This window comes from Coregonus clupeaformis, chromosome 1 (assembly GCF_020615455.1).
Source record: "Coregonus clupeaformis isolate EN_2021a chromosome 1, ASM2061545v1, whole genome shotgun sequence".
NCBI classification, from domain to species: Eukaryota; Metazoa; Chordata; class Actinopteri; order Salmoniformes; family Salmonidae; genus Coregonus; species Coregonus clupeaformis.
Window position 1 is genome coordinate 96,999,396 of NC_059192.1, and position 26,090 is coordinate 97,025,485.

General features: G+C 44.0%; 1 protein-coding gene across 1 annotated transcript in view; it reads right to left on the minus strand.

Annotated features, from left to right (window-relative positions):
• Positions 1-325: 325 nt before the first annotated feature.
• The window catches only part of LOC121570486 (pecanex-like protein 2), a 50,274-nt gene continuing 24,509 nt past the window's right edge, over positions 326-26,090 (minus strand). Inside the window, 25 exon segments of the mRNA XM_045222397.1 lie at positions 326-496; positions 733-1,166; positions 4,296-4,471; positions 6,512-6,786; positions 7,367-7,597; positions 8,228-8,372; positions 12,615-12,718; positions 12,908-13,141; positions 13,394-13,647; positions 16,541-16,756; positions 16,931-16,989; positions 17,774-17,903; positions 18,078-18,186; positions 18,480-18,657; positions 20,051-20,192; positions 20,562-20,712; positions 22,749-22,841; positions 22,981-23,089; positions 23,185-23,294; positions 23,752-23,843; positions 23,958-24,068; positions 24,201-24,372; positions 24,505-24,537; positions 24,815-24,968; positions 25,072-25,214. Coding sequence (XP_045078332.1) covers positions 326-496; positions 733-1,166; positions 4,296-4,471; positions 6,512-6,786; positions 7,367-7,597; positions 8,228-8,372; positions 12,615-12,718; positions 12,908-13,141; positions 13,394-13,647; positions 16,541-16,756; positions 16,931-16,989; positions 17,774-17,903; positions 18,078-18,186; positions 18,480-18,657; positions 20,051-20,192; positions 20,562-20,712; positions 22,749-22,841; positions 22,981-23,089; positions 23,185-23,294; positions 23,752-23,843; positions 23,958-24,068; positions 24,201-24,372; positions 24,505-24,537; positions 24,815-24,968; positions 25,072-25,214 — 4,026 coding nt within the window.

Consider the following 26,090-nt stretch of genomic DNA (forward strand, 5'->3'; position numbering starts at 1 on the left):
ATGGGCATTATGATGTCCCAATAAATCAGCTCTATTTTTGTGAGGCATGTGTTGGTACTCTCAGATAGTCCTGGGACTGAACATGCTGCGGAGTGAGGCATGTGTTGGTACTCTCAGATAGTCCTGGGACTGAACATGCTGCGGAGTGAGGCATGTGTTGGTGCTCTCAGATAGTCCTGGGACTGAACATGCTGCGGAGTGAGGCATGTGTTGGTGCTCTCAGATAGTCCTGGGACTGAACATGCTGCGGAGTGAGGCATGTGTTGGTGCTCTCAGATAGTCCTGGGACTGAACATGCTGCGGAGTGAGGCATGTGTTGGTGCTCTCAGATAGTCATTTGCTCTGGAAGTTCGTGGGTTGCAGAGGCTGCTGTGTCCTCCTGGCTCTTATCCGTACCCTGTGTGCAGCCTTTATCATTTGACGCTGTGTTGTCTTTCGCGCCATTGGGAGTGTTGGAGTAGGTTGCATCTACAGTCTCGTAGGGCTCTGATGTCCACTGGAAAAACATAGAAAATAATGTATTAATACAATCTGAAATCTGATGCATTATACCAGCTAAAAAGCTAATTTTTGTAGAGGTTCTAACTCATGTCTGATAAGTGTCCTCAATCAACTGTTGACATTAAATGCCTACATAGATAACCACAACATTGTTAAGCGGTAATATAGTTTCATGATAAGCGGTAATATAGTTTCATAAATATATTATGTGGCTGGAGCTCTGACTTCTACCTGTGTGGGTCTGCTGGTGGACCGGCAGGAGGGTCCACCCATGGCGATGTTGACACTACTGGACGACTGTGTGTCCGTGGTGTTGCCACCCTCGGCCGCCGACAGGCCAGAGATGACAAGGCCACTGGAGAAGCTCCTCTTGCCGAACAGCAGGCTGAGGGTGGAGCTGGAGGAGGACACCTGGCTTGAGCGGTGGTGGGCTGCAGCCTGGAGCTGGGAACTCAGCTGGCCCCCGGCCGTAGAGAGCCGTGGCACCTGGGAGAAGACTGAGGCGATGGAGGTGTTGAAGGACAGCTGGCTGTTGGAGAGGTGCTGCACCTGGCCATTGGCCGAAGCTGACACCTGCTGATTATCCAGGATGGGCCCTGACTGGCTGGTGACTGGAGGCCGCTGGCTCTGGGGCTGCACTGAGCGGCTCCGGTACTCTCTCCTCCCTGGATGGATGCACATACAGATAACACGACCCAGTCAGTGTCAGAACCTAACATGGCAGAACCGTGAACATAGCTGTCTGAACCTAACATGGCAGAACTATGAACATAGCTGGCAGAACCTAACATGGCAGAACTGTGAACATAGCTGGCAGAACCTAACATGGCAGAACCGTGAACATAGCTGGCAGAACCTAACATGGCAGAACCGTGAACATAGCTGTCAGAACCTAACATGGCAGAACCATGAACATCGCTGGCAGAACCTAACATGGCAGAACCATGAACATAGCTGACAGAACCATGAACATAGCTGGCAGAACCTAACATGGCAGAACCATGAACATAGCTGGCAGAACCTAACATGGCAGAACCATGAACATAGCTGTCAGAACCTAACATGGCAGAACCATGAACATCGCTGGCAGAACCATGAACATAGCTGGCAGAACCTAACATGGCAGAACCCTGAACATAGCTGTCAGAACCTAACATTGCAGAACCATGAAAATAGCTGGCAGAACCTAACATGGCAGTACCATGAACATAGCTGGCAGAACCTAACATGGCAGAACAATGAACATAGCTGGCAGAACCATGAACATAGCTGGCAGAACCTAACATGGCAGAACAATGAAAATAGCTGGCAGAACCTAACATGGCAGAACCCTGAACATAGCTGGCAGAACCATGAAAATAGCTGGCAGAACCTAACATGGCAGAACCCTGAACATAGCTGGCAGAACCATGAACATAGCTGGCAGAACCTAACATGGCAGAACAATGAACATAGCTGGCAGAACCTAACATGGCAGAACCATGAACATAGCTGGCAGAACCTAACATGGCAGAACCCTGAACATAGCTGGCAGAACCTAACATGGCAAAACCATGAACATAGCTGGCAGAACCTAACATGGCAGAAACCTGAACATAGCTGTCAGAACCTAACATGTCAGAAACTTGAAACTTAGCTTTCAGAACCTAATATGGCAGAACCCTGAACATCGCTGGCAGAACCATGAACATAGCTGGCAGAACCTAACATGGCAGAACCATGAACATAGCTGTCAGAACCTAACATGGCAGAACCATGAACATCGCTGGCAGAACCTAACATAGCAGAACCATGAACATAGCTGACAGAACCATGAACATAGCAGGCAGAACCTAACATGGCAGAACCATGAACATAGCTGTCAGAACCTAACATGGCAGAACCATGAACATCGCTGGCAGAACCTAACATAGCAGAACCATGAACATAGCTGACAGAACCATGAACATAGCAGGCAGAACCTAACATGGCAGAACCATGAACATAGCTGGCAGAACCTAACATGGCAGAACCCTGAACATAGCTGTCAGAACCTAACATGGCAGAACCATGAACATAGCTGGCAGAACCATGAAAATAGCTGGCAGAACCTAACATGGCAGAACCCTGAACATAGCTGGCAGAACCATGAACATAGCTGGCAGAACCTAACATGGCAGAACAATGAACATAGCTGGCAGAACCTAACATGGCAGAACCATGAACATAGCTGGCAGAACCATGGACATAGCTGGCAGAACCTAACATGGCAGAACCCTGAACATAGCTGGCAGAACCTAACATGGCAGAACCCTGAATATAGCTGGCAGAACCTAACATGTCAGAAACGTTAAACTTAGCTGTCAGAACCTAATATGGCAGAACCCTGGACATCGCTGGCAGAACCATGAACATAGCTGTCAGAACCTAACATGGCAGAACCATGAACATAGCTGGCAGAACCTAACATGGCAGAACCATGAACATCGCTGGCAGAACCTAACATGGCAGAACCATGAACATAGCTGACAGAACCATGAACATAGCAGGCAGAACCTAACATGGCAGAACCATGAACATAGCTGGCAGAACCTAACATGGCAGAACCCTGAACATAGCTGTCAGAACCTAACATGGGAGAACCATGAACATCGCTGGCAGAACCATGAACATAGCTGGCAGAACCTAACAATGCAGAACCATGAAAATAGCTGGCAGAACCTAACATGGCAGAACCATGAACATAGCTGGCAGAACCATGAACATAGCTGGCAGAACCTAACATGGCAGAACAATGAACATAGCTGGCAGAACCATGAACATAGCTGGCAGAACCTAACATGGCTGAGCAATGAAAATAGCTGGCAGAACCTAACATGGCAGAACCCTGAACAAAGCTGGCAGAACCATGAAAATAGCTGGCAGAACCTAACATGGCAGAACCCTGAACATAGCTGGCAGAACCATGAACATAGCTGGCAGAACCTAACATGGCAGAACAATGAACATAGCTGGCAGAACCATGAACATAGCTGGCAGAACCATGAACATACCTGGCAGAACCTAACATGGCAGAACTGAACATAGCTGGCAGAACAATGAACATAGCTGGCAGAACCTAACATGGCAGAACAATGAACATAGCTGGCAGAACCTAACATGGCAGAACCATGAACATAGCTGGCAGAACCTAACATGGCAAAACCATGAACATAGCTGGCAGAACCTAACATGGCAGAACCCTGAACATAGCTGGCAGAACCATGAACATAGCTGGCAGAACCTAACATGGCAGAACCCTGAACATAGCTGGCAGAAACTAACATGGCAGAACCCTGAACATAGCTGGCAGAACCTAACATGGCAGAACCATGAACATAGCTGACAGAACCTAACATGGCAGAACCCTGAACATAGCTGGCAGAACCTAACATGGCAGAACCATGAACATAGCTGACAGAACCTAACATGGCAGAACCCTGAACATAGCTGGCAGAACCTAACATGGCAGAACCCTGAACATAGCTGGCAGAACCTAACATGGCAGAACCCTGAACATAGGTGGCAGAACCTAACATGGCAGAACCATGAACATAGCTGGCAGAACCTAACATGGCAGAACCCTGAACATAGCTGGCAGAACCTAACATGGCAGAACCATGAACATAGCTGCGCAAGGTTCTACTTAGACGTGTAATGCTTTCATGGTAAGGAAACCAACTAAATGTTGAAACTTGGGTGAACTATCCCTTTAAACGTATCATGTATTGCATCTGTCAGGAGCATGCATGTGTGCCTCCTATAGAGAACCAAACCTGTAGCGTGCTGCCTATTGGCGTGAGAGGTCCTGTTGGGCCTGGCCTGGTACAGACTCAGGCTCTGGGAGGTGATGGAGTTTGGGTTGTGGCTCAGAGAAGAGGAGCCCCCTGCACAGTCCACATCCTCCATGTTCACACCACTGTTACAGCTGGTCAGGTTATCCTTCCGCACCCTGCAACACAACACACACACAGCCTATGTTACCTTTCTATACACCTTAACAGCTTTATTAAAATGGAGTGAAAACATTTAACTATAACTGAAGGGCAATGAATCTGGATTAAAAACTCTCAATCTGATCTCAAATGAAAACATGTCCCTATAAGTAGTTTACAGTGCAGGCCACGCCTCACACTAAACATAAAAAGCCCATAAGCCTAACAGTAGATGGTACAGTTGAAGTCGGAAGTTTACATACACTTAGGTTGGAGTCATTAAAACTTGTTTTTCAACCACTCCACAAATGTCTTGTTAACAAACTATAGTTTTGGCAAGTCGGTTAGGACATCTACTTTGTGCATGACACAAGTAATTTTTCCAACAATTGTTTACAGACAGATTTTTTCACTTATAATTCACTGTATCACAATTCCAGAGGGTCAGAAGTTTACATACACTAAGTAAACTGTGCCTTTAAACAGCTTGGAAAATTCCAGAAAATTATGTCATGGCTTTAGAAGCTTCTGATAGGCTAATTGACATCATTTGAGTCAATTGGAGGTGTACCTGTGGATGTATTTCAAGGCCTACCTTCAAACTCAGTGCCTCTTTGCTTGACATCATGGGAAAATCCAAAGAAATCAGCCAAGACCTCAGAAAAACAATTGTAGACCTCCAAAAGTCTGGTTCATCCCTGGGAGCAATTTCCAAACGCCTGAAGGTACCACGTTCATCTGTACAAACAATAGTACGCAAGTATAAACACCATGGGACCACGCAGCCATCATACCGCTCAGGAAGGAGACGCGTTCTGTCTCCTAGAGATGAACATACTTTGGTGCGAAAAGTGCAAATCAATCCCAGAACAACAGCAAAGGACCTTGTGAAGATGGACAGGTACAAAAGTATCTATATCCACAGTAAAACGAGTCCTATATCGACATAACCTGAAAGGCCGCTCAGAAAGGAAGAAGCCACTGCTCCAAAACCGCCATAAAAAAGCCAGACTACGGTTTGCAACTGCACATGGGGACAAAGATCGTACTTTTTGGAGAAATGTCCTCTTATCTGATGAAACAAAAATAGAACTGTTTGGGCATAATGACCATCGTTATGTTTGGAGGAAAAAGGGGGTCGCTTGCAAGCCGAAGAACACCATCCTAACCGTGAAGCACGGGGGTGGCAGCATCATGCTGTGGGGGTGCTTTGCTGCAGGAGGGACTGGTGCACTTCACAAAATAGATGGCATCATGAGGAAGGAAAATTATGTGGATATATTGAAGCAACATCTCAAGACATCAGTCAGGAAGTTAAAGCTTGGTTGCAAATGGGTCTTCCAAATGGACAATGACCCCAAGCATACTTCCAAAGTTATGGCAAAATGACTTAAGGACAACAAAGTCAAGGTATTGGAGTGGCCATCACAAAGCTCTGACCTCAATCCTATAGAAAATGTGTGGGCAGAACTGAAAAAGCGTGTGCGAGCAAGGAGGCCTCCAAACCTGACTCAGTTACACCAGCTCTGTCAGGAGGAATGGGCCAAAATTCACCCAACTTATTGTGGGTAGCTTGTAGAAGGCTACCCGAAACGTTTGACCCAAGTTAAACAATTTAAAGGCAATGCTACCAAATACTAATTGAGTGTGTGTAAACTTCTGACCTACTAGGAATGTGATGAAATAAATAAAAGCTTAAATAAATCATTCTCTCTACTATTATTCTGATATTTCACATTCTTAAAATAACTAACTGACCTAAGACAGGGAATTTTTATTAGGATTAAATGTCATGAATTGCGAAAAACTGAGTTTAAATGTGTTTGGCTAAGGTGTATGTAAACTTCCGACTTCAACTGTAGTTATTCAAATTGCGCTGGATGCAGCTGAACACGTCGCAGCACTTTGGCCCTGTAGGGTTTGGGAAGAGTGGTGCTGTCACAGAAGAAAAAGCCCTGATTGGATTCCATCCATAGGGGAGCAGAGCACTAGCAGACTGGCTGATAAAGGAGCCCCCTCTGTTTCCCCTTGGCCTGCCTCCAGCAGCCAGAACTTACCGCAGCCACTTGGACAAGAGCCAGGTCTTGATGCTGTCCAGGCTGAGAGGGCCGCCCCAGATGCTCCTCAGCTGCTTGTGGGTGCCCATGTAGGAGGTGGTGAGGGGGGACACGTACATGGGGTAGCCCAGCGGCTGGTCGCACGACGAGTTGATCATGTTTCGGAGGGTCTGCTTGGAGTTCTGGATGCTGCCGCGCTCCGGGTTGCGGTTGCGTAAGAACACCAGCTCCTGCTGCTGGCCGGCCCACAGGCCCCTTACACACTCCTTATTGATCTAGAAGAGAGGAGAGGATGAAGAGGGTAGTATTACTGACATCTGAATACACATGACACGCAGTCCAAATCCACATTTCTTTACTCTGATTAAATCACCATTTTAATCAACTGGATATGGCAGAACCATTTGGATCAAGTTTCTTTATGTATTAATCAAACCAACAACTCATACACCCCACACTTCTAAAGCTAAACTCTATCAATATGTAGAGTTGATCAGAATCACGTAATCTCATGTTCCAGACAGCTTGAACAGACAACAATGCTGAATCATTCCAGTTTGACCTATAGTACCATAGCCCCTTCTGTAGATCTGAGATGACTGGATAGATGTAAGAAATATGGTAATAACTTCATCTTAGAAAAAACGCCATATTTATCCAATCCTCTCAGATCTACAAAGGTGGCCACGGAGTAGGGGCTTGGAATTCAGCATGTGTTCAGCTCAACTGTACAGGTCTAGGATCAGGTTCCCCTTCCCCAATCCTAACCTTAACCATTTGTGGGGGAAATGCAACACTGACCCAAGATCAGCGTCTAGGGGCAACATCACCCTACACCATTCATCCAACACCCACCTTGATGACCTTGAAGCTGAGGTGGCGTTTGTAGAGCATGATGATCTTGTACTCGTCCGTGCCGTCGTCCACCATGTGTCTCAGTGTGAGCAAAGTGTCCCGGCTGGACAGAACCGCCTTCCTCCAGGCTGGGTCACTCTCATGGCAGATCACCAGACTGGCCTTGTAGTTACTAATGGCCTCATACAACATGGCTGGCTCCTCTGTCTCCTCCAGACATGTAAAGTGGTCCTGAGAGCAACCAAGGAACAAAGCAGTAAGTATATCGGTGTGAGTAAAAGTTTTATTACAGGGATTAACTGAACCACTTTAAGGACGGGATTCAATTAACGGAGCATTGTCGACAACTTTTTGACCTTTAATATGTCATTTACACTTGAGCCTATATCCGCAGCGTTTACAGCACAGGCAGCTGGTGGCACCTTAATTGGGGAGGACGGGAATGGAATAATGGCTGGAATGGAATAAATGGAACGGTAACACAGTTTCCATGTGCTTGATACCATTCCATTATTCCATTACAGCCATTATTATGATCAGTCCTCCCCTCACCACTGTGGTTTACAGTGAATTGCACCTTTTAAAGGCAATTTTTCAGACATTTGCGGGAATCGTATTCATAATAAAAGCAGCTCAAAGGTAAATTACCTTTAAAAGTCAAGTGCAGTGTACTTATCAACAATGTGCCTTTGATTGCCTCCTGGCTTATATTTGCAGCTCCACTGTACAACAAGATACACGTGCAGTCCACTGAGAAAGCACAGGAAGAGCTCAAGGTTAAATGTACAGTTACCACCATATTCTACTTCAATAAGGGAGAAAGAGAATGGTATTGTCTTCAAAGTAGGCTATTGTGAATACCTGATGGAGCTTGAGACTCATCCTCACGCCTGGGACCACCACTTTCTGCAGCAAATCCATGTCCGTGAACACCCACTCATCTTTAGTGGCGATACGGAAGTCTCCTTTGAACAGAGTGTTGAACCCATACAAGAACGACTCCAAACTGAGTTAGAGAAAAAGAGAAAGGGGGAATTGTCAAGGTGTTTATCACATTACAGCAACAGAGGGGTAGAATTTAGACTCACGTCACGTATCCCTGTGATACTACAGAGAGCTATAGCTGCCCCCTTATGGAATATCAATAAACTACAGCTCATTGTGGCTTGATGTGTTAAATCATCCCTGGAGGGTAATAACACCCCATATATAACACAACATCCCTGGAGGGTAATAAAACCCCATATATAACACTACACAACATCCCTACAGGGTAATAAAACCCCATATATAACACAACACAACATCCCTACAGGGTAATAAAACCCCATATATAACACAACACAACATCCCTGGAGGGTAATAACACCCCATATATATCACAACACAACATCCCTGGAGGGTAATAACACCCCATATATATCACAACACAACATCCCTGGAGGGTAATAACACCCCATATATAACACAACACAACATCCCTGGAGGGTAATAACACCCCATATATAACACAACACAACATCCCTGGAGGGTAATAACACCCCATATATATCACAACACAACATGCCTGGAGGGTAATAACACCCCATATATATCACAACACAACATGCCTGGAGGGTAATAACACCCCATATATATCACAACACAACATGCCTGGAGGGTAATAACACCCCATATATATCACAACACAACATGCCTGGAGGGTAATAACACCCCATATATAACACAACACAACATCCCTGGAGGGTAATAAACCCCCATATATAACACAACACAACATCTCTGGAGGGTAATAAAACCCCATATATAACACAACATCCCTGGAGGGTAATAAAACCCCATATATAACACAACATCCCTGGAGGGTAATAAAACCCCATATATAACACTACACAACATCCCTACAGGGTAATAAAACCCCATATATAACACAACACAACCTCCCTACAGGGTAATAAAACCCCATATATAACACAACACAACATCCCTGGAGGGTAATAACACCCCATATATAACACAACACAACATCCCTGGAGGGTAATAAAACCCCATATATAACACAACACAACATCCCTACAGGGTAATAAAACCCCATATATAACACAACACAACATCCCTGGAGGGAAATAAAACCCCATATATATCACAACACAACATGCCTGGAGGGTAATAACACCCCATATATAACACAACATCCCTGGAGGGTAATAAAACCCCATATATAACACAACATCCCTGGAGGGTAATAACACCCCATATATAACACAACATCCCTACAGGGTAAAAACACCCCATATATAACACAACACAACATCCCTGGAGGGTAATAAAACCCCATATATAACACAACACAACATGCCTGGAGGGTAATAAAACCCCATATATAACACAACACAACATGCCTGGAGGGTAATAGCACCCCATATATATCACAACACAACATCCCTGGAGGGTAATAACACCCCATATATAACACAACACAACATCCCTGGAGGGTAATAACACCCCATATATATCACAACACAACATCCCTGGAGGGTAATAACACCCCATATATATCACAACACAACATCCCTGGAGGGTAATAAAACCCCATATATAACACAACACAACATCCCTGGAGGGTAATAACACCACATATATAACACAACATCCCTGGAGGGTAATAAAACCCCATATATAACACAACACAACATCCCTACAGGGTAATAAAACCCCATATATAACACAACACAACATGCCTGGAGGGTAATAACACCCCATATATAACACAACACAACATGCCTGGAGGGTAATAAAACCCCATATATATCACAACACAACATGCCTGGAGGGTAATAACACCCCATATATAACACAACACAACATCCCTACAGGGTAATAACACCCCATATATAACACAACACAACATCCCTGGAGGGTAATAAAACCCCATATATAACACAACACAACATGCCTGGAGGGTAATAAAACCCCATATATAACACAACACAACATGCCTGGAGGGTAATAGCACCCCATATATATCACAACACAACATCCCTGGAGGGTAATAACACCCCATATATAACACAACACAACATCCCTGGAGGGTAATAACACCCCATATATATCACAACACAACATCCCTGGAGGGTAATAACACCCCATATATATCACAACACAACATCCCTGGAGGGTAATAAAACCCCATATATAACACAACACAACATCCCTGGAGGGTAATAACACCACATATATAACACAACATCCCTGGAGGGTAATAAAACCCCATATATAACACAACACAACATCCCTGGAGGGTAATAAAACCCCATATATAACACAACACAACATGCCTGGAGGGTAATAACACCCCATATATAACACAACACAACATGCCAGGAGGGTAATAACACCCCATATATAACACAACACAACATGCCTGGAGGGTAATAAAACCCCATATATAACACAACACAATATGCCTGGAGGGTAATAACACCCCATATATAACACAACACAACATCCCTGGAGGGTAATAACACCCCATATATAACACAACACAACATCCCTACAGGGTAATAACACCCCATATATAACACAACACAACATGCCTGGAGGGTAATAACACCCCATATATAACACAACACAACATCACTGGAGGGTAATAACACCCCATATATAACACAACACAAAATCCCTGGAGGGTAATAACACCCCATATATAACACAACATCCCTGGAGTGTAATGAAAACCCATATATAACACAACATGCCTGGAGGGTAATAAAACCCCATATATAACACAACACAACATCACTGGAGGGTAATAACACCCCATATATAACACAACACAACATCCCTGGAGGGTAATAAAACCCCATATATAACACAACACAACATCCCTGGAGGGTAATAACACCCCATATATAACACAACACAACATCCCTGGAGGGTAATAACACCCCATATATAACACAACATCCCTGGAGTGTAATGAAAACCCATATATAACACAACATGCCTGGAGGGTAATAAAACCCCATATATAACACAACACAACATCCCTGGAGGGTAATAAAACCCCATATATAACACAACACAACATCCCTGGAGGGTAATAACACCCCATATATAACACAACACAACATCCCTGGAGGGTAATGAAAACCCATATATAACACAACACAACATGCCTGGAGGGTAATAAAACCCCATATATATCACAACACAACATCACTGGAGGGTAATAACACCCCATATATAACACAACACAACATCCCTGCAGGGTAATAAAACCCCATATATAACACAACACAACATCCCTGCAGGGTAATAAAACCCCATATATATCACAACACAACATCCCTGCAGGGTAATAAAACCCCATATATAACACAACATCCCTGGAGGGTAATAAAACCCCATATATAACACAACACAACATCCCTGGAGGGTAATAACACCCCATATATAACACAACACAACATCCCTGGAGGGTAATAAAACCTCATATATAACACAACACAACATCCCTGGAGGGTAATAACACCCCAAATATAACACAACATCCCTGGAGGGTAATAACACCCTATATATAACACAACATCCCTGGAGGGTAATAAAACCCCATATATATCACAACACAACATGCCTGGAGGGTAATAACACCCCATATATAACACAACACAACTGGAGGGTAATAACACCCCATATATAACACAACACAACATCCCTGGAGGGTAATAACACCCCATATATAACACAACACAACATCACTGGAGGGTAATAAAACCCCATATATAACACAACACAACATCCCTGGAGGGTAATAACACCCCATATATATCACAACACAACATCCCTGCAGGGTAATAAGACCCCAAATATAACACAACATCCCTGGAGGGTAATAACACCCCATATATAACACAACATCCCTGGAGGGAAATAAAACCCCATATATAACACAACACAACATCCCTGGAGGGTAATAAAACCCCATATATAACACAACACAACATCACTGGAGGGTAATAACACCTCATATATAACACAACACAACATGCCTGGAGGGTAATAAAACCCCATATATAACACAACACAACATCACTGGAGGGAAATAAAACCCCATATATAACACAACACAACATCCCTGGAGGGTAATAAAACCCCATATATAACACAACACAACATCACTGGAGGGTAATAACACCCCATATATAACGTGAAAGGAATTCATATTTGACAGCTATGGAAGGTTCACCTGTTGGACATGTTGTGAGATGCTGTCCCCAAGGATCTCCTGCCCAGCACAGACAAGGCATAGCACAGAGTGACCAGAGGGGAGTCCTCGTCACAGTCCACAGGCTGGCAAAACACAAGGGTCAAAGTACATCAGTGTTCACATCCTCTGAAATGACCAGAAGCAAGGAAACCAAAAAATGACTTGGGCATGGAGTTTTCCTGACAAGGAAAAATGAACAAGACAAGGCCCTGGAATTTTCCTGACTACATGCATGACTGTACTGTGCATTGCAGTCTCACATCTCCACTCACCTCCTCCATTTTGTTGGCACAGTACAGGATCCATTCCAGATAGATGTTACAGAAGCTGGCCCTGGTGACGCCCTGGAGGCAGTGGACGTAGTCCTCGTCTATCTTAACGCTGAACACGGCCGGGTCTCTCTCTATGTGGTGCCACTTGGTGTAGGACACCAGAGCCTCCATGATAGAGGGATCCTTGATCCACGTCTGTAGCTTCAGGGACTGGATCAGGTAGTAGATTATGCTCTAGAGGTGAAACATGAGGGAACAATGACAGAGAATTGATGATGAAATATATCTTTTTATGGCCTACTCCTTTTTGCTTGCATAAGACGAAGCTCAGACTTAACTGCTTATGAAATAAAACCAGTAATGAATTACAAAGATGTTGAAAGTAAAAAAATAAGTGAATATTATACTCCTTAGATCATAGGTTAAATTCAAATTCAAGTCTTTATTGTCTGTTACATTTCCATAAGAAGTCAAAAGGTCTACAACCTTCAGATAGTAGGTGATGAGCAGTTTGCGCAGGTCGTACACCTGCAGCATTGTGGCAGCGTTGTTCTCGCTGATGCTGTAGCCCTCCAGCAGGTACTTGGTGGTGGTGACCTCCCAGGCCAGCCATCGCAGGTTGAAGGCTGCGTTGCAGGACAGGAAATGTGGCAGGTGGCCCGGCTCACAGCAGCAACAGGAATCGTCCTCCTCCACCCCCTCAGTGTTGGCCTCTACCTCCCTCTGCTGGCAGTATGTACCTAGGGAGGAGGAGAAGGGAAAAGGGGATACATAGTCAGTTGCACAACTGAATACATTCAACCGAAATGTGTCTTCCGCATTTAACCCAGCTCCTCTGGAATCAGAGAGAGAAGGAGCACAGACCATCATGTTCATGGTGATTGTATGTCTGTGGTCCAGATGTGGAGCTTATGAGTATTAGAAACAACTTTAAAAAAAACTTGAATATAAACACAGCAAAAAAAGAAACGTCCCTTTTTCAGGACCCTGTCTTTCAAAGATAATTTGTAAAAATCCAAATAACTTCACAGATCCTCATTGTAAAGGGTTTAAACACTGTTTCCCATGCTTATTCAATGAACCATAAATAATTAATGAACATGCACCTGTGGAACGGTCGTTAAGACACTAACAGCTTACAGACGGTAGGCAATTAAGGTCACAGTTATGAAAATTTAGGACGCTAAGGTGGCCTTTCTACTGACACCAAAAGAAAGATGCCCACGGTCCCTGCTCATCTGCGTGAACGTGCCTTAGGCATGCTGCAAGGAGGCATGAGGACTGCAGATGTGGCCAGGGCAATAAATTGCTATGTCCGTACTGTGAGACGCCTAAGACAGCACTACAGGGAGACAGGACGGACAGGCCTGTACTCTGGTGCAGGATCGATTTGGAGGTGGAGTGTCCGTCATGGTCTGGGGCGGTGTGTCACAGCATCATCGGACTGAGCTTGTTGTCATTGCAGGCAATCTCAACGCTGTGCGTTACAGGGAAGACATCCTCCTCCCTCATGTGGTACCCTTCCTGCAGGCTCATCCTGACATGACCCTCCAGCATGACAATGCCACCAGCCATACTGCTCATTCTGTACGTGATTTCCTGCAAGACAGGAATGTCAGTGTTCTGCCATGGCCAGCGAAGAGCCCGGATCTCAATCCCATTGAGCACGTCTGGAACCTGTTGGATCGGAGGGTGAGGGCTAGGGCCATTCCCCCCAGAAATGTCTGGGAACATGCAGGTGCCTTGGTGGAAGAGTGGGGTAACATCTCACAGTAAGAACTGGCAAAGCTGGTGCAGTCCATGAGGAGGGGATGCACTGCAGTACTTAATGCAGCTGGTGGTCACACCAGATACTGACTGTTACCTTTGTTCAGGGACACATTATTAAATTTCTGTTAGTCACGTGTCTGTGGAACTTGTTCAGTTTATGTCTCAGTTGCTGAATCTTGTTATGTTCATACAAATATTTACACGTTAAGTTTGCTGACAATAAACGCAGTTGACAGTGAGCGGACGTTTCTTTTTTTGCTGAGTTTATATACAGTACCAGGCAAAAGTTTGGACACACATATTTTCTACATTGTAGAATAATAGTGAAGACATCAAAACTATGAAATAACACATATGGAATCATGTAGTAACCAAAAAAGTGTTAAACAAATCAAGATATATTTTATATTTGAGATTCTTCAAAGTAGCCACCCTTTGCCTTGATGACAGCTTTGCACACTCTTGGCATTCTCTCAACCAGCTTCATGAGGTAGTCACCGGGAATGCATTTCAATTAACAGGTGTGCCTTGTTTAAAGTTAATTTGTGGTATTTAATGTGTTTGAGCCAATCAGTTAGGGGTAGTATACAGAAGATAGCCCTATTTGGTAAAAGACCAAGTCCATATTATGGAAAGGACAGCTCAAATAAGCAAAGAGCAATGACAGTCTATCATTACTTTAAGAAATTAAGGTCAGTCAATTGGGAAAATGTCAAGAACTTTGAAAGTTTCTTAAAGTGCAGTCGCAAAAACCATCAAGCGCTATGATGAAACTGGCTCTCATGACCGCCACAGGAATGGAAGACCCAGAGTTACCTCTGCTGCAGAGGATAAGTTCATTAGAGTTACCAGCCTCAGAAATTGCAGCCCAAATAAATGCTTCACAGACTTCAAGTAACAGACACATCTCAACATCAACTGTTCAGAGGAGACTGCGTGAGTCAGGCCTTCATGGTGGAATTGCTGCAAAGAAACCACTACTAAAGGACACCAATAATAAGAAGAGACCTGCTTGGGCCAAGAAACACATGCAATGGACATTAGACCGGTGGAAATTTGTCCTTTGGTCTGGAGTCCAAACTGGAGATTTTTGGTTCAAACCGCCGTGTCTTTGTGAGACGCAGAGTAGGTGAATGGATGATCTCCGCATGTGTGGTTCCCACCATGAAGCATGGAGGAGGAGGTGTGATGGTGTGGGGGTGCTTTGCTGGTGATACTGTCTGTGATTTATTTAGAATTCAAGGCACACTTAACCAGCGTGGCTACCACAGCATTCTGCAGCGATACTCCATCCCATCTGGTTTGCGCTTAGTCAGTCATTTGTTTTTCAACAGGACAATGACCCAACACACCTCCAGGCTGTGTAATGGCTATTTGACCAAGAAGGAGAGTGATGGAGTGCTGCATCAGATGACCTGGCCTCCACAATCACCCGACCTCAACCCAATTGAGATGGTTTGGGATGAGTTGGACCGCAGAGTGAAGGAAAAGCAGCCAACAAGTGCTCAGCATATGTGGGAACTCCTTCAAGACTGTTGGAAAAGCATTCCAGGTGAAGCTGGTTGAGAGAATGCCAAGAGTGTGCAAAGCTCTCATCAAGGCAAAGGGTGGCTACTTTGAAGAATCTAAAATATAACATATCTTTTGATTTGTTTAACACTTATGGAAGTACTACATTATTCCATATGTGTCATTTCATAGTTTTGATGTCTTCACTATTATTCTACAACGTAGAAAATAGTAAAAATTAAGAAAAAGCCTTGAATGAGTAGGTGTGTCCAAACTTTTGACTGGTAGTGTATATGGCTCTGGGTGTGATATAGTGCTCCTCATTGTGTTGCTGTATATTAGTCAGTATCTGACCTCTGAACTCCAAGCCTCTGAGCTGGAAGGTGACCAGGCCATTGCCGATCTCGATGAGGTGAACGAAGGCGTTGAGGTAGTCGGAGGCCAGGATAAAGCAGTCTCCAGAGCTGTAGTTCCCCCAGCGGCCCAGCATCAGGTCACCACACAGAGAGTGCTGCAGAGAGCGTGTCAGATACTCATAGAAGATGGAGTTCAGGTTGTTGTCGTCACATCCTGGGGGAATAAAAGTTTATGTAAAATACACTGATTGACATGACCAACAAAACAACATGTATTAACCATGGGAAGATCATTGTCGAGTTGAGAAATTCAAAATCAGCTTCTCTGGTTAATGTTTATTAGGGGGGAAAACATGTTGATATTTATACAATAAACGTAATATTTTACCTGTCTCTTTATCAACCTGAGATACAAGTCTGCTATTAGAGTTGTCAATGCGTTTGGTGCTGCAAAATGGTACAAAACCAAGATTAGGGAGACATTCATTTACATACAGCAAACAATGTCTAACATACGATAAGAGAGTATTCTGGTTTCTTCTTCGGACCTGTGTTAGTTATAGTTAAAATAGTTATATAAATCCTCATTAATAACTCAGTGACTGGAGTAGAGGTTCTATACTCTGTTTGTCTCCACCTAGACCACTTCGCTCAGTCAGCTGAGTGTATGACATCTTCTCTGAGACAGAAATGTCCTTATATGGATGTCAATAGGGGCTCTAGGAAGCCACTTGCGTATTTTCTGAGCAGATTAGAAACAGACTAACAATTAATTATTGACAGTGACCTCACTCAATGGTTTGGTCATAGACTCAAACTGATTTGGACGTCCCTTGTCCCCCTCTTTATTCATAATGGACTTTCTCTTGTCCCATCTCTGAGGCTGGACACCTTGGGGGTCAGTCGACACACTGTGGTGGTTTAAGGGCATACTGCGAGATTCAGACAATTAAGCCGTTTTTCTACTTACCCAGTGTCAGATGAACTCATATGCTACCGTACCTGTAGACTTCCAGTCATTGCTCTAACACTAGTTACCATTTTCTTGCGAAACTACCTTTAACTTCCTTCATACTGCATGCAGAAACATAAAAATGGTATCCACAAGTTCACCTAACTCTGGGGAAGTAGATAAACGGTTTGCCATAATCTTGCAGTATCCCTTTAAGGTACGTGCTTAAAGGGCTTAATGGTGCTTTATCTCATGTTGCGGGCAGTGAAAGGCCATTACTTGTAGTTCCTCTCCCAGAACTTGACGGGCCGCGGGTAGGAGGTGATGAAGATGGCGCTGCCCAGGAAGGGGCTGAGAGGGGTGTAGAACAGAGTTGTGATGAACGTCTGCAGCAGCAACATGGCTGAGTCTGAGCTGCATCATGAAGGAGAACCCCCACAACCAAGGAACAACCACCAGGTATTAACAGGTTTACCATACTCACATACCTGCTGTCAAATTTGCTGTTACAGTTTCAGTCAGAGCAACGTCAAAACATATGTGGAAACGTGTAGTTCATACACATGCCAAAACCGAAGGATACGAGGCACAGCGAAGGGCTGAGCGAATGCGTGGAAGGCACTGCCCCATGCGATCTGCCACGGTGCGATGTAGACCATGATGAAGTGGAGCTTGTGAAGCAGATCACTGAGCTGTAGAGGAACAAAGACCTACTGTGAGTCACTGACAGACAACAAATAGTTCTTTTTTAGATCAGATCCTAAAAATAAATCAAAGATAATCAAAAGAAAGAAGGCCACTCTACAGAGCAGCTGTGTTCGCTGCTTCACAGACCCCAAATAATGCTACTGTAAAAATGTTTATCAACTGTAGGAAGTTTGGGGACCGCAGCCATAGTGAGTTGCATTCATTTCCTATCTTATCGTATTCAGAGGTCTGTCATTGGGAGAGTGTGTACCAGTCTCTGGTCACGTCACAGACTGACCTTGTGGAAGACAATGGACATAATAAAGAAATCCAGCAGAAAGGTTTCAGAGGCTCTGCTGCAGTCAAACTCGAAGAAGATGACAGTGTAGATGAGAGTGACGAACTGGAAGCTGGGACTGCAGAAGGAGGCGCGGAGGAGTTTCATCCCAGCAACTGTCATCAACAAGACATCACAGCTGGAGCGAGACACAGAGACCTGAGCGACTCAGGCGCACAGGCGGGACACAGCGGAGCAAAGCAAAGGGGTGACATGGAGGGGGAGGGTGGCAGGGGAGACAAATGCACCAATACTAGCTAATACTGTATATACATCACACTTTCTTCCCTAGCAAAGGTCATGCATAGTGATATTTGTGATATTTCTTTGATTGATGAATGTACTCAGGGTTTTGTTGCACCTCCAACATGCACAGTGGGGAGTGGTGGAGACCAAGGTTATTATAGTAAACGAAAACTGAAACTAAAATGAAAATGAATCATGAAAAAACTATTTTGTAAACTGAAATAAAATCATTAACAAACCCGTTTGAAAAACTAAAACGATACTGAAACTATTATCTTTGACTCGAAAACTAACGCAAAAAAAAATAAAAACCATCATGAATTATGTTCAGTTTTCTTTTTGTTTTCTTTTTTACTTTGGGCAAAAATCTAATGGGGTTTTCAAGCTTCTTTCTAAAGGGGTTTTCAAGCTTTTTTTCTAATGGGGTTTTTAAGCTTCTGAATCTGGTGGGTAAATGCTGCCAGAAGGTGGCGATGTTTCAAATAGGCCAAACATCACTATCACTAGCTATCACTAGCTAACAAGGAAGAAATCCGGTACATTCTGTCCCTAACACTAAAACTGAAAATAAATATTATCAAAACAAAATACATTTTTATTAAACTCAAACTAAGTAAAAACTAGTAAATCAGGTTGAAAAACTAATAGAAATAAAAATAAATATAAAAACACAAAACTATAATAACCTTGGTGAAGACTGTATAGTATAAACCTGTGAAGAACTGTGTGTTTCTGGAAAACGTTTCCCCAGGCGCTACATGAAGACTGGCATTTTAAGTTAATCGAATAAGTGTGACAGAGGCAAGTTTAAGGTATTTCACACTGTCTACCTGGAAAAACATTAACTCTACATTCTAAACTGAATGTTAGACAGATTATCTAAACAAACTGGTTTTAAACTAAAAATGGTTCTTAGAAGACCTGCGTCAAATACTTGATTTAGTCTCGGTACAATGGAACCACTGGAATAGTTCCAAAAGTAGAAACTAAACCAAGCTAAACCAAGAGCACATCAAATACTGGATTTGTTCTGACATTCGTGATTTATTGTTTTTGGTTTTTGATTATTATAGTATTTGTGTCCTTGTTTGACATTTTTGATGCACTGTAGGAGCTATTAACACAATAATTTCGCTGCACCCCCTGTAACATCTGCCAAACTGTGTACGCGACCAATAAACTTTGATTTGATTTACTTTCTATTTGACCCAGGTCTGGGTTTTGGTGTCAAGGAAAGGAGGGTGTATGTGTTGTTTTTTATTAAAATCTTTAAGAAAGATACTCACTGGATGCCTAGCTTCTTTCAGTGACTGAGTGAGAAGCCATCATTGGTGAGCGCACTCAGAATGATGGCTGGGTAAACAACGTATTTCTCAAAACACAGCAGGCCCATGTACAGACGCTCAAACCACATCAACTGAGCATCGTCTGGAAAATGAAATCAACTTTAATCACAAAACGTAAGAGCTGTTCATTATATTTGCAGCATTTGACACATCTTTATAGTCATTCTTGGCTTGTGAATATGGATCAATGACTACACTGCATGGCTTGGTTTTGGATTTGAAGAGGGGGAATGAAACTGATTTAATTGGGAAATAACCTAAAGGCAACCTCAGACAAAGATGAAGGCACAGGGAGGAGGTGTTCACTAAATTACTGAACCCACATATGTGTATAGATCTATAGGCTATTAAATGTAGTGTTTCATCAAATGTTCTATAAAATATGTCTAAAGAGACAAAACGCTGTAGGAAGAAAACATTTCAAACATCCGATAAATAAGCCAAGACTGACCTCTGGGCTCAAACTGGGAGTACTCATTGCTCTTTAGTACTGGGTGAGAGATCCAGAGCCAAGGGTGGTGCTTCCGTAACTGAGGTATGAGATAGTGGGTGAAAAAGCCCACCGTCCCTGCCAGAGCATACAGTACTATGGTCACAAAGGGCTGTGGAGAGACAGAGAGAGAGGGAGAGAGAGGGGGAGCGAGAGGGAGAGAGAGGGACAGAGGGAGAGAGAGAGAGGGAGGGGGGAGAGAAAGGGGGAGAGAGAGAAAGGGGAAGAGAGAGAAAAGGAAAGAGAAAGGGAGAGCGAGAGAAAGGGGGGAGAGAAAGGGGGGAGAAAGAGCGAGAGAAAGGGGGAGAGAAAGGAGGAGAGAAGGAGGAAGAGAAATGGAGGAGAGAAAGGGGGAGAGAAAGGAGGAGAGAAAGGAGGAGAGAAAGGGGGAGAGAAAGGAGGAGAGAAAGGGGGGAGAAAGAGAGAGAGAAAGGGGGAGAGAAAGGAGGAGAGAAGGAGGAAGAGAAATGGAGGAGAGAAAGGGGGAGAGAAAGGAGGAGAGAAAGGAGGAGAGAAAGGGGGAGAGAAAGGAGGAGAGAAAGGGGGAGAGAAAGGGGCAGAGAAAGGGGAGAGAAAGGAGGAGAGAAATGGGGAGAGAACGGGGGAGAGAACGGGGGAGAGAAATGGGGAGAGAAAGAAGGAGAGAAAGGGGGAGAGAGAAAGGAGGAGAGAAAGGGTGAGAGAAAGGGAGAGAGAGAGAAAGGGGGAGAGAAAGGAGGAGAGAAAGGAGGAGAGAAAAGGGAGAGAAAGGAGGAGAGAGAAAGGAGGAGAGAAATGGGGAGAGAAAGGAGGAGAGAAAGGGAGAGAGAGAGAAAGGAGGAAAGAAAGGGGGAGAGAAAGGGAGAGAGAGAGAAAGGGGGAGAGAAAGGAGGAGAGAAAGGGGAGAGAAAGGAGGAGAGAGAAAAAGGAGGAGAGAAAGGGGGAGAGAAAGGGAGAGAGAAAGGGGGAGAGAAAGGAGGAGAGAGAGAAAGGAGGAGAGAAAGGAGGAGAGAGAGAAAGGAGGAGAGAAAGGGGGAAAGAAAGGAGGAGAGAAAGGGGGAGAGAAAGGAGGAGAGAAAGGGGGAGAGAACGGGGAGAGAAAGGGGGAGAGAAAGAAGGGGAGAAAGGCGGATAGAGAGAAATGGGGAGAGAAAGTGGGAGAGAGAAAGGAGGAGAGAAAGGGAGAGAGATAGAAAGGGGGGGAGATATGAGGAGAGAAGGGGGAGAGAGAGAACGGGGAGAGAAAGGGGGAGAGAGAAAGGAGGAGAGAAAGGAGGAGAGAAAGGGGGAGAGAAAGGAGGAGAGAAGGGGGGAGAAAGGGGGAGAGAAATTAGGAGAGAAAGGGGGAGAGAGAAAAAGGGGGAGAGAAAGGGGAGAGAGAAAGGATGAGAGAAAGGGGGAGAGAGAAGGGGGAGAGAAAGGAGGAGATAATGGGAGAGAGAGAGAAAGGAGGAGAGCAAGGGGGAGAGAAAGGGAGAGAGAGAAAGGAGGAGAGAAAGGGGAGAGAAGGGGGAGAGAAAGGAGGAGAGAAAGGGGGAGAGAGAGAAAGGGGGAGAGAAAGGGGGAGATAGAAAGGAGGAGAGAAAGGGAGAGAGAAAGGGGGAGAGAAAGGGGGAGAGAAAGGGAGAGAGAAATAGGGAGAGAAAGGGGGATGAGAGAGAACGGGGGAGAGAAAGGAGGAGAGAGAGAAAGGGGGAGATAGCGAAAGGGGGAGATAGCGAAAGGGGGAGAGAAAGGGGGAGAGAAAGGAGGAGAGAAAGGGGGAGAGAAAGGGGGAGAGAGAAAGGAGTGGAGAAAAGGGGAGAGAGAGAAAGGGGGATAGAGAAAGGAGGAGAGAAAGGGAGAGGGAGAAAGGGGGAGAGAAAGGGGTGAGAGAAAGGAGGAGAGAAAGGGGGAGAGAAATTAGGAGAGAAAGGAGAGAGAGAAAGGAGGAGAGAAGGGGAGAGAAAGGAGGAGAGAAAGGGAGAGAGAGAGAAAGGAGGAGAGAAAGTGAGAAAGAAAGGGGGAGAGAGGGAGTGCCTGGGTGGTTGACTGAATACCAAACCGATGCAAAAACGTTTAATTTACGACACCACAGTAATTTTTCCCGATGAAACAACATTGTTTTATGACACAAACAACATTTATGACACATAGTTTAGGGATGGTGTTTGGCGGTAGGAAACCCACCTTTAGGGACAGGAAGACAGTGCTTGAAGTAATAGCAAAGGTTAAAATGTAGGCAATGGAGCAGACCACAAGATCCGAAAGAAGAATCTCCTTCTGCAAAAGCAAAAGCAAATCATCCAATATCACAACGGAATGTAATAATGTGTTAAAGTCAAACTAAAACAGGAGACAGCGTTTGAGTGGAACAAATCCATTTAGAAGTAGAGGAGACAATGCAAGTCTCTTGACTTACCACTGAATTCATGAGCTTCTCAGGAAGAGGGTCCTTGATGTCTTCTGAGTCTTCATCCTCTTCCTCACTGTCCACAAGAGTGGGCATCAGTTTGGACTTGATCAGAGACCTGTCATGGACAACAAGGAGAATGTCTTTGCACTAACACCTCTCATACAGTCAGCATGTTAGCAGGCATAACAATAGGAGGAGCAGGCGGCTTACATCAGTACAGTCGGGTCACTGTTCTGCCCACTCAGATGGTAGGAGAGAACCACCAGCAAGCCACAGAACCCAGAGAACAAGGCTGGGGTGTGCTGTTCATCCCAGGGCTCCTTCAGAATAGAATATAATCAAATAGAAATATTGATAATGGCACCTAAACAGAACATCTATTTTAAAATGTTGAAGGCCAACCATCCTCTATAAAAACAGAGAACTGCAAATGGTTGCCTCATTCAGGCCTAATATTTGTAAGGATGAATATGGACACGTTGCATTGCTGCAGGCATAGTGGCATACCTTTTTCCATCAGAGAGCCTTCTTAAGGCTATTTGTAACGTTTGACTTAAACCCCTCTTACCAGCAGATTGGAATACTAAATCATCACCCAAGCAGAACAGTGCTTTCATTAGCCTGGAGGAAGAGAGAGCTGCTACCTAAAAAGCTATTTGATTTCTCATGCTTGACTAAGCTGCCTCTGCAGCAACAAACTGTTCTGTCGCAGTGCAAAGCATATCCTTCACGTAATCATATACACACATCTTTACTCAACAATTAATTCAATCCTACCTTCAGAGCTCCAAAACAGAACCCGTACAGCAAAGATAATGCCGTCAGACTACGGAATATGCTGTATACTGCTGAGTGGAGTCCAGATGCAGCTGACACAGGAAGTGGACACACAGGCATCAGGTTGAGGCGTAAGACTTTGGTGGTACAGTATGCATTGAGTTCATGATATTATGAAGATCAAAGTAAACAGAGAAGATACTCACCTGTTCCACCAAATAAATGAATGTCTATTTGTTCTAGCAGGTAAATCATAAAGGTGTTGATTTGTGGGAACAGGCCAACGAGAAATGTGATAGGAAAGCAGAAGGTGAGGCCTGTGGAATATGAAACAGACAGGACATTAGAACTAAGCTTTTTCTAATGAAAAAATAAAACACCTCATTTAAATTCATTTCCTTGAGATGGCTAGAAATGGTCATAGAAATGATTTACTGTATGTGACTTACCCACTAAAATGTCTCTCAGGAATTTGAGAGCATCTGCTAATACTATGGGGATGCCATATACAGTGGACACAGGCAGGTCCTTCCTTCTTAACATCTGTTCCAGAATCCAAATAAGGCCACAGAAAATGCAGAAATAAGTTGCCCGGCTATAGGCAACAATCTGATTGTGTCCCTGGAAAACATCAAGAGGGGAGAGAAATGAAACAGAGAAACCTCGAACCGTCTACTTGGAAAAAACGTAGATAATAAACAACCAGAGAAAATGTATCTTCACACTTTTAGAATATGTTCCATTTAGACTCACATGTGTTGGCGAGGCTGCATCAGGTTGCACACTCTGTAATACAAACAATTTGTTCAAAGCTTTATTAACGTGATTAACTGATATACAGTCAATGACTGACAGAGAAATGTTTCCATCAGTAATGTGTCAGATAAGAAGTACTTAGCTAAAGTTTAATTTTCATTGTTACAGTGGAGTATGTGGTGGGGCAGTGAAAATGACACGTTATTATCACAACCTATCACTGATCTGAATTCTGTCAACACAGATAAGCAATGATTACAATTGATTAGGCCTCATCCCTTGTTACAAAAATAGATACCTTCCTTACCTTTAACAACGAGAACTGGCAGCTAGCGATGACCACGCAGAACTGGAAAACCCTGATGTCTTTGAAGCAGCCGTGGTTGAGCAGGATAAACCCCAGGAAGGCCATCAGGAAGGCCAGGAACACAGCCACTATGTTCTCCACCACATCCTGGTTCCTAAGGGCAGAGGGCAAAGGTCAAAGTAAAGTATCCATCAACTAGTTGATAAATCGCTGAGAGATGGAAAAGGAAAAGGAAAGATAGGAGCCTTTTCTCTTACCTGTCCAACAGCGCCAACAAGGTCAGCCGGTCATACAAGATGTTTACCCACTTCCCAGGAAAAAGCTTAAGCTTGTAGTTCAGCTTACGAGAAGGCTTTTCCTGTGTGGAGGTCTCTGACGACTCATCAATCGAGTCCTCCTCCTGTCAGAAGTGGAATTCAGGTTGCAGTGTAAAAGCAATCTCAATAACACTTTAATTTCTTTAGTCATAAGGGTTACATAATATTGACATAATGGATGAAACAGTCATGACTGTTGGTTTCAGCTTATGACAACTTACTACACACTGTCAAGACACAGATAATGTTTAGATCTGTTCTCATACAGTTACAACATTTAATAATAATAATAATAATAATATGCCATTTAGCAGACGCTTTTATCCAAAGCGACTTACAGTCATGCGTGCATACATTTTTTGTGTATGGGTGGTCCTGGGGATCGAACCCACTACCTTGGCGTTACAAGCGCCGTGCTCTACCAGCTGAGCTACAGAGGACATTAATAATCATCAGTGTAATTCACCCAGTGTATTTCCTGTCCATCAGTCAACTCCCAGCCATGTGCAGCTGTCATTATATCCCTTAACGGCCATCCGATAACTCAAACCTGGTGTGTGTGTGTGTGTGTGTGTGCTGTGTGCTGTGTGCTGTGTGCTGTGTGTGTGTGTGTGTGTGTGTGTCTGTGTGTGTGTGTGCTGTGAACCATAAACCTTAGCTGCCGACTTTGTCCCCAATCATTTTCGGAGCAAAACTATTTCTTTTTTTGTATTATATATTTTTTTATTGTTGGACATAAAACAATGTAAAAACACCAGCAAATCAGCTCCACGTGATTTGAATTTTGGAAATCTGTTACAAAGTATTCCCACACATAATAGAGAGATATACACTACCAGTCAAAGGTTTGGACACACCTACTCATTCAAGGGTTGTTCTTTATTTTTACTATTTTTTACATTGTAGAATAATAGCGAAGACATCAAAACTATGAAATAACACATATGGAATCATGTAGT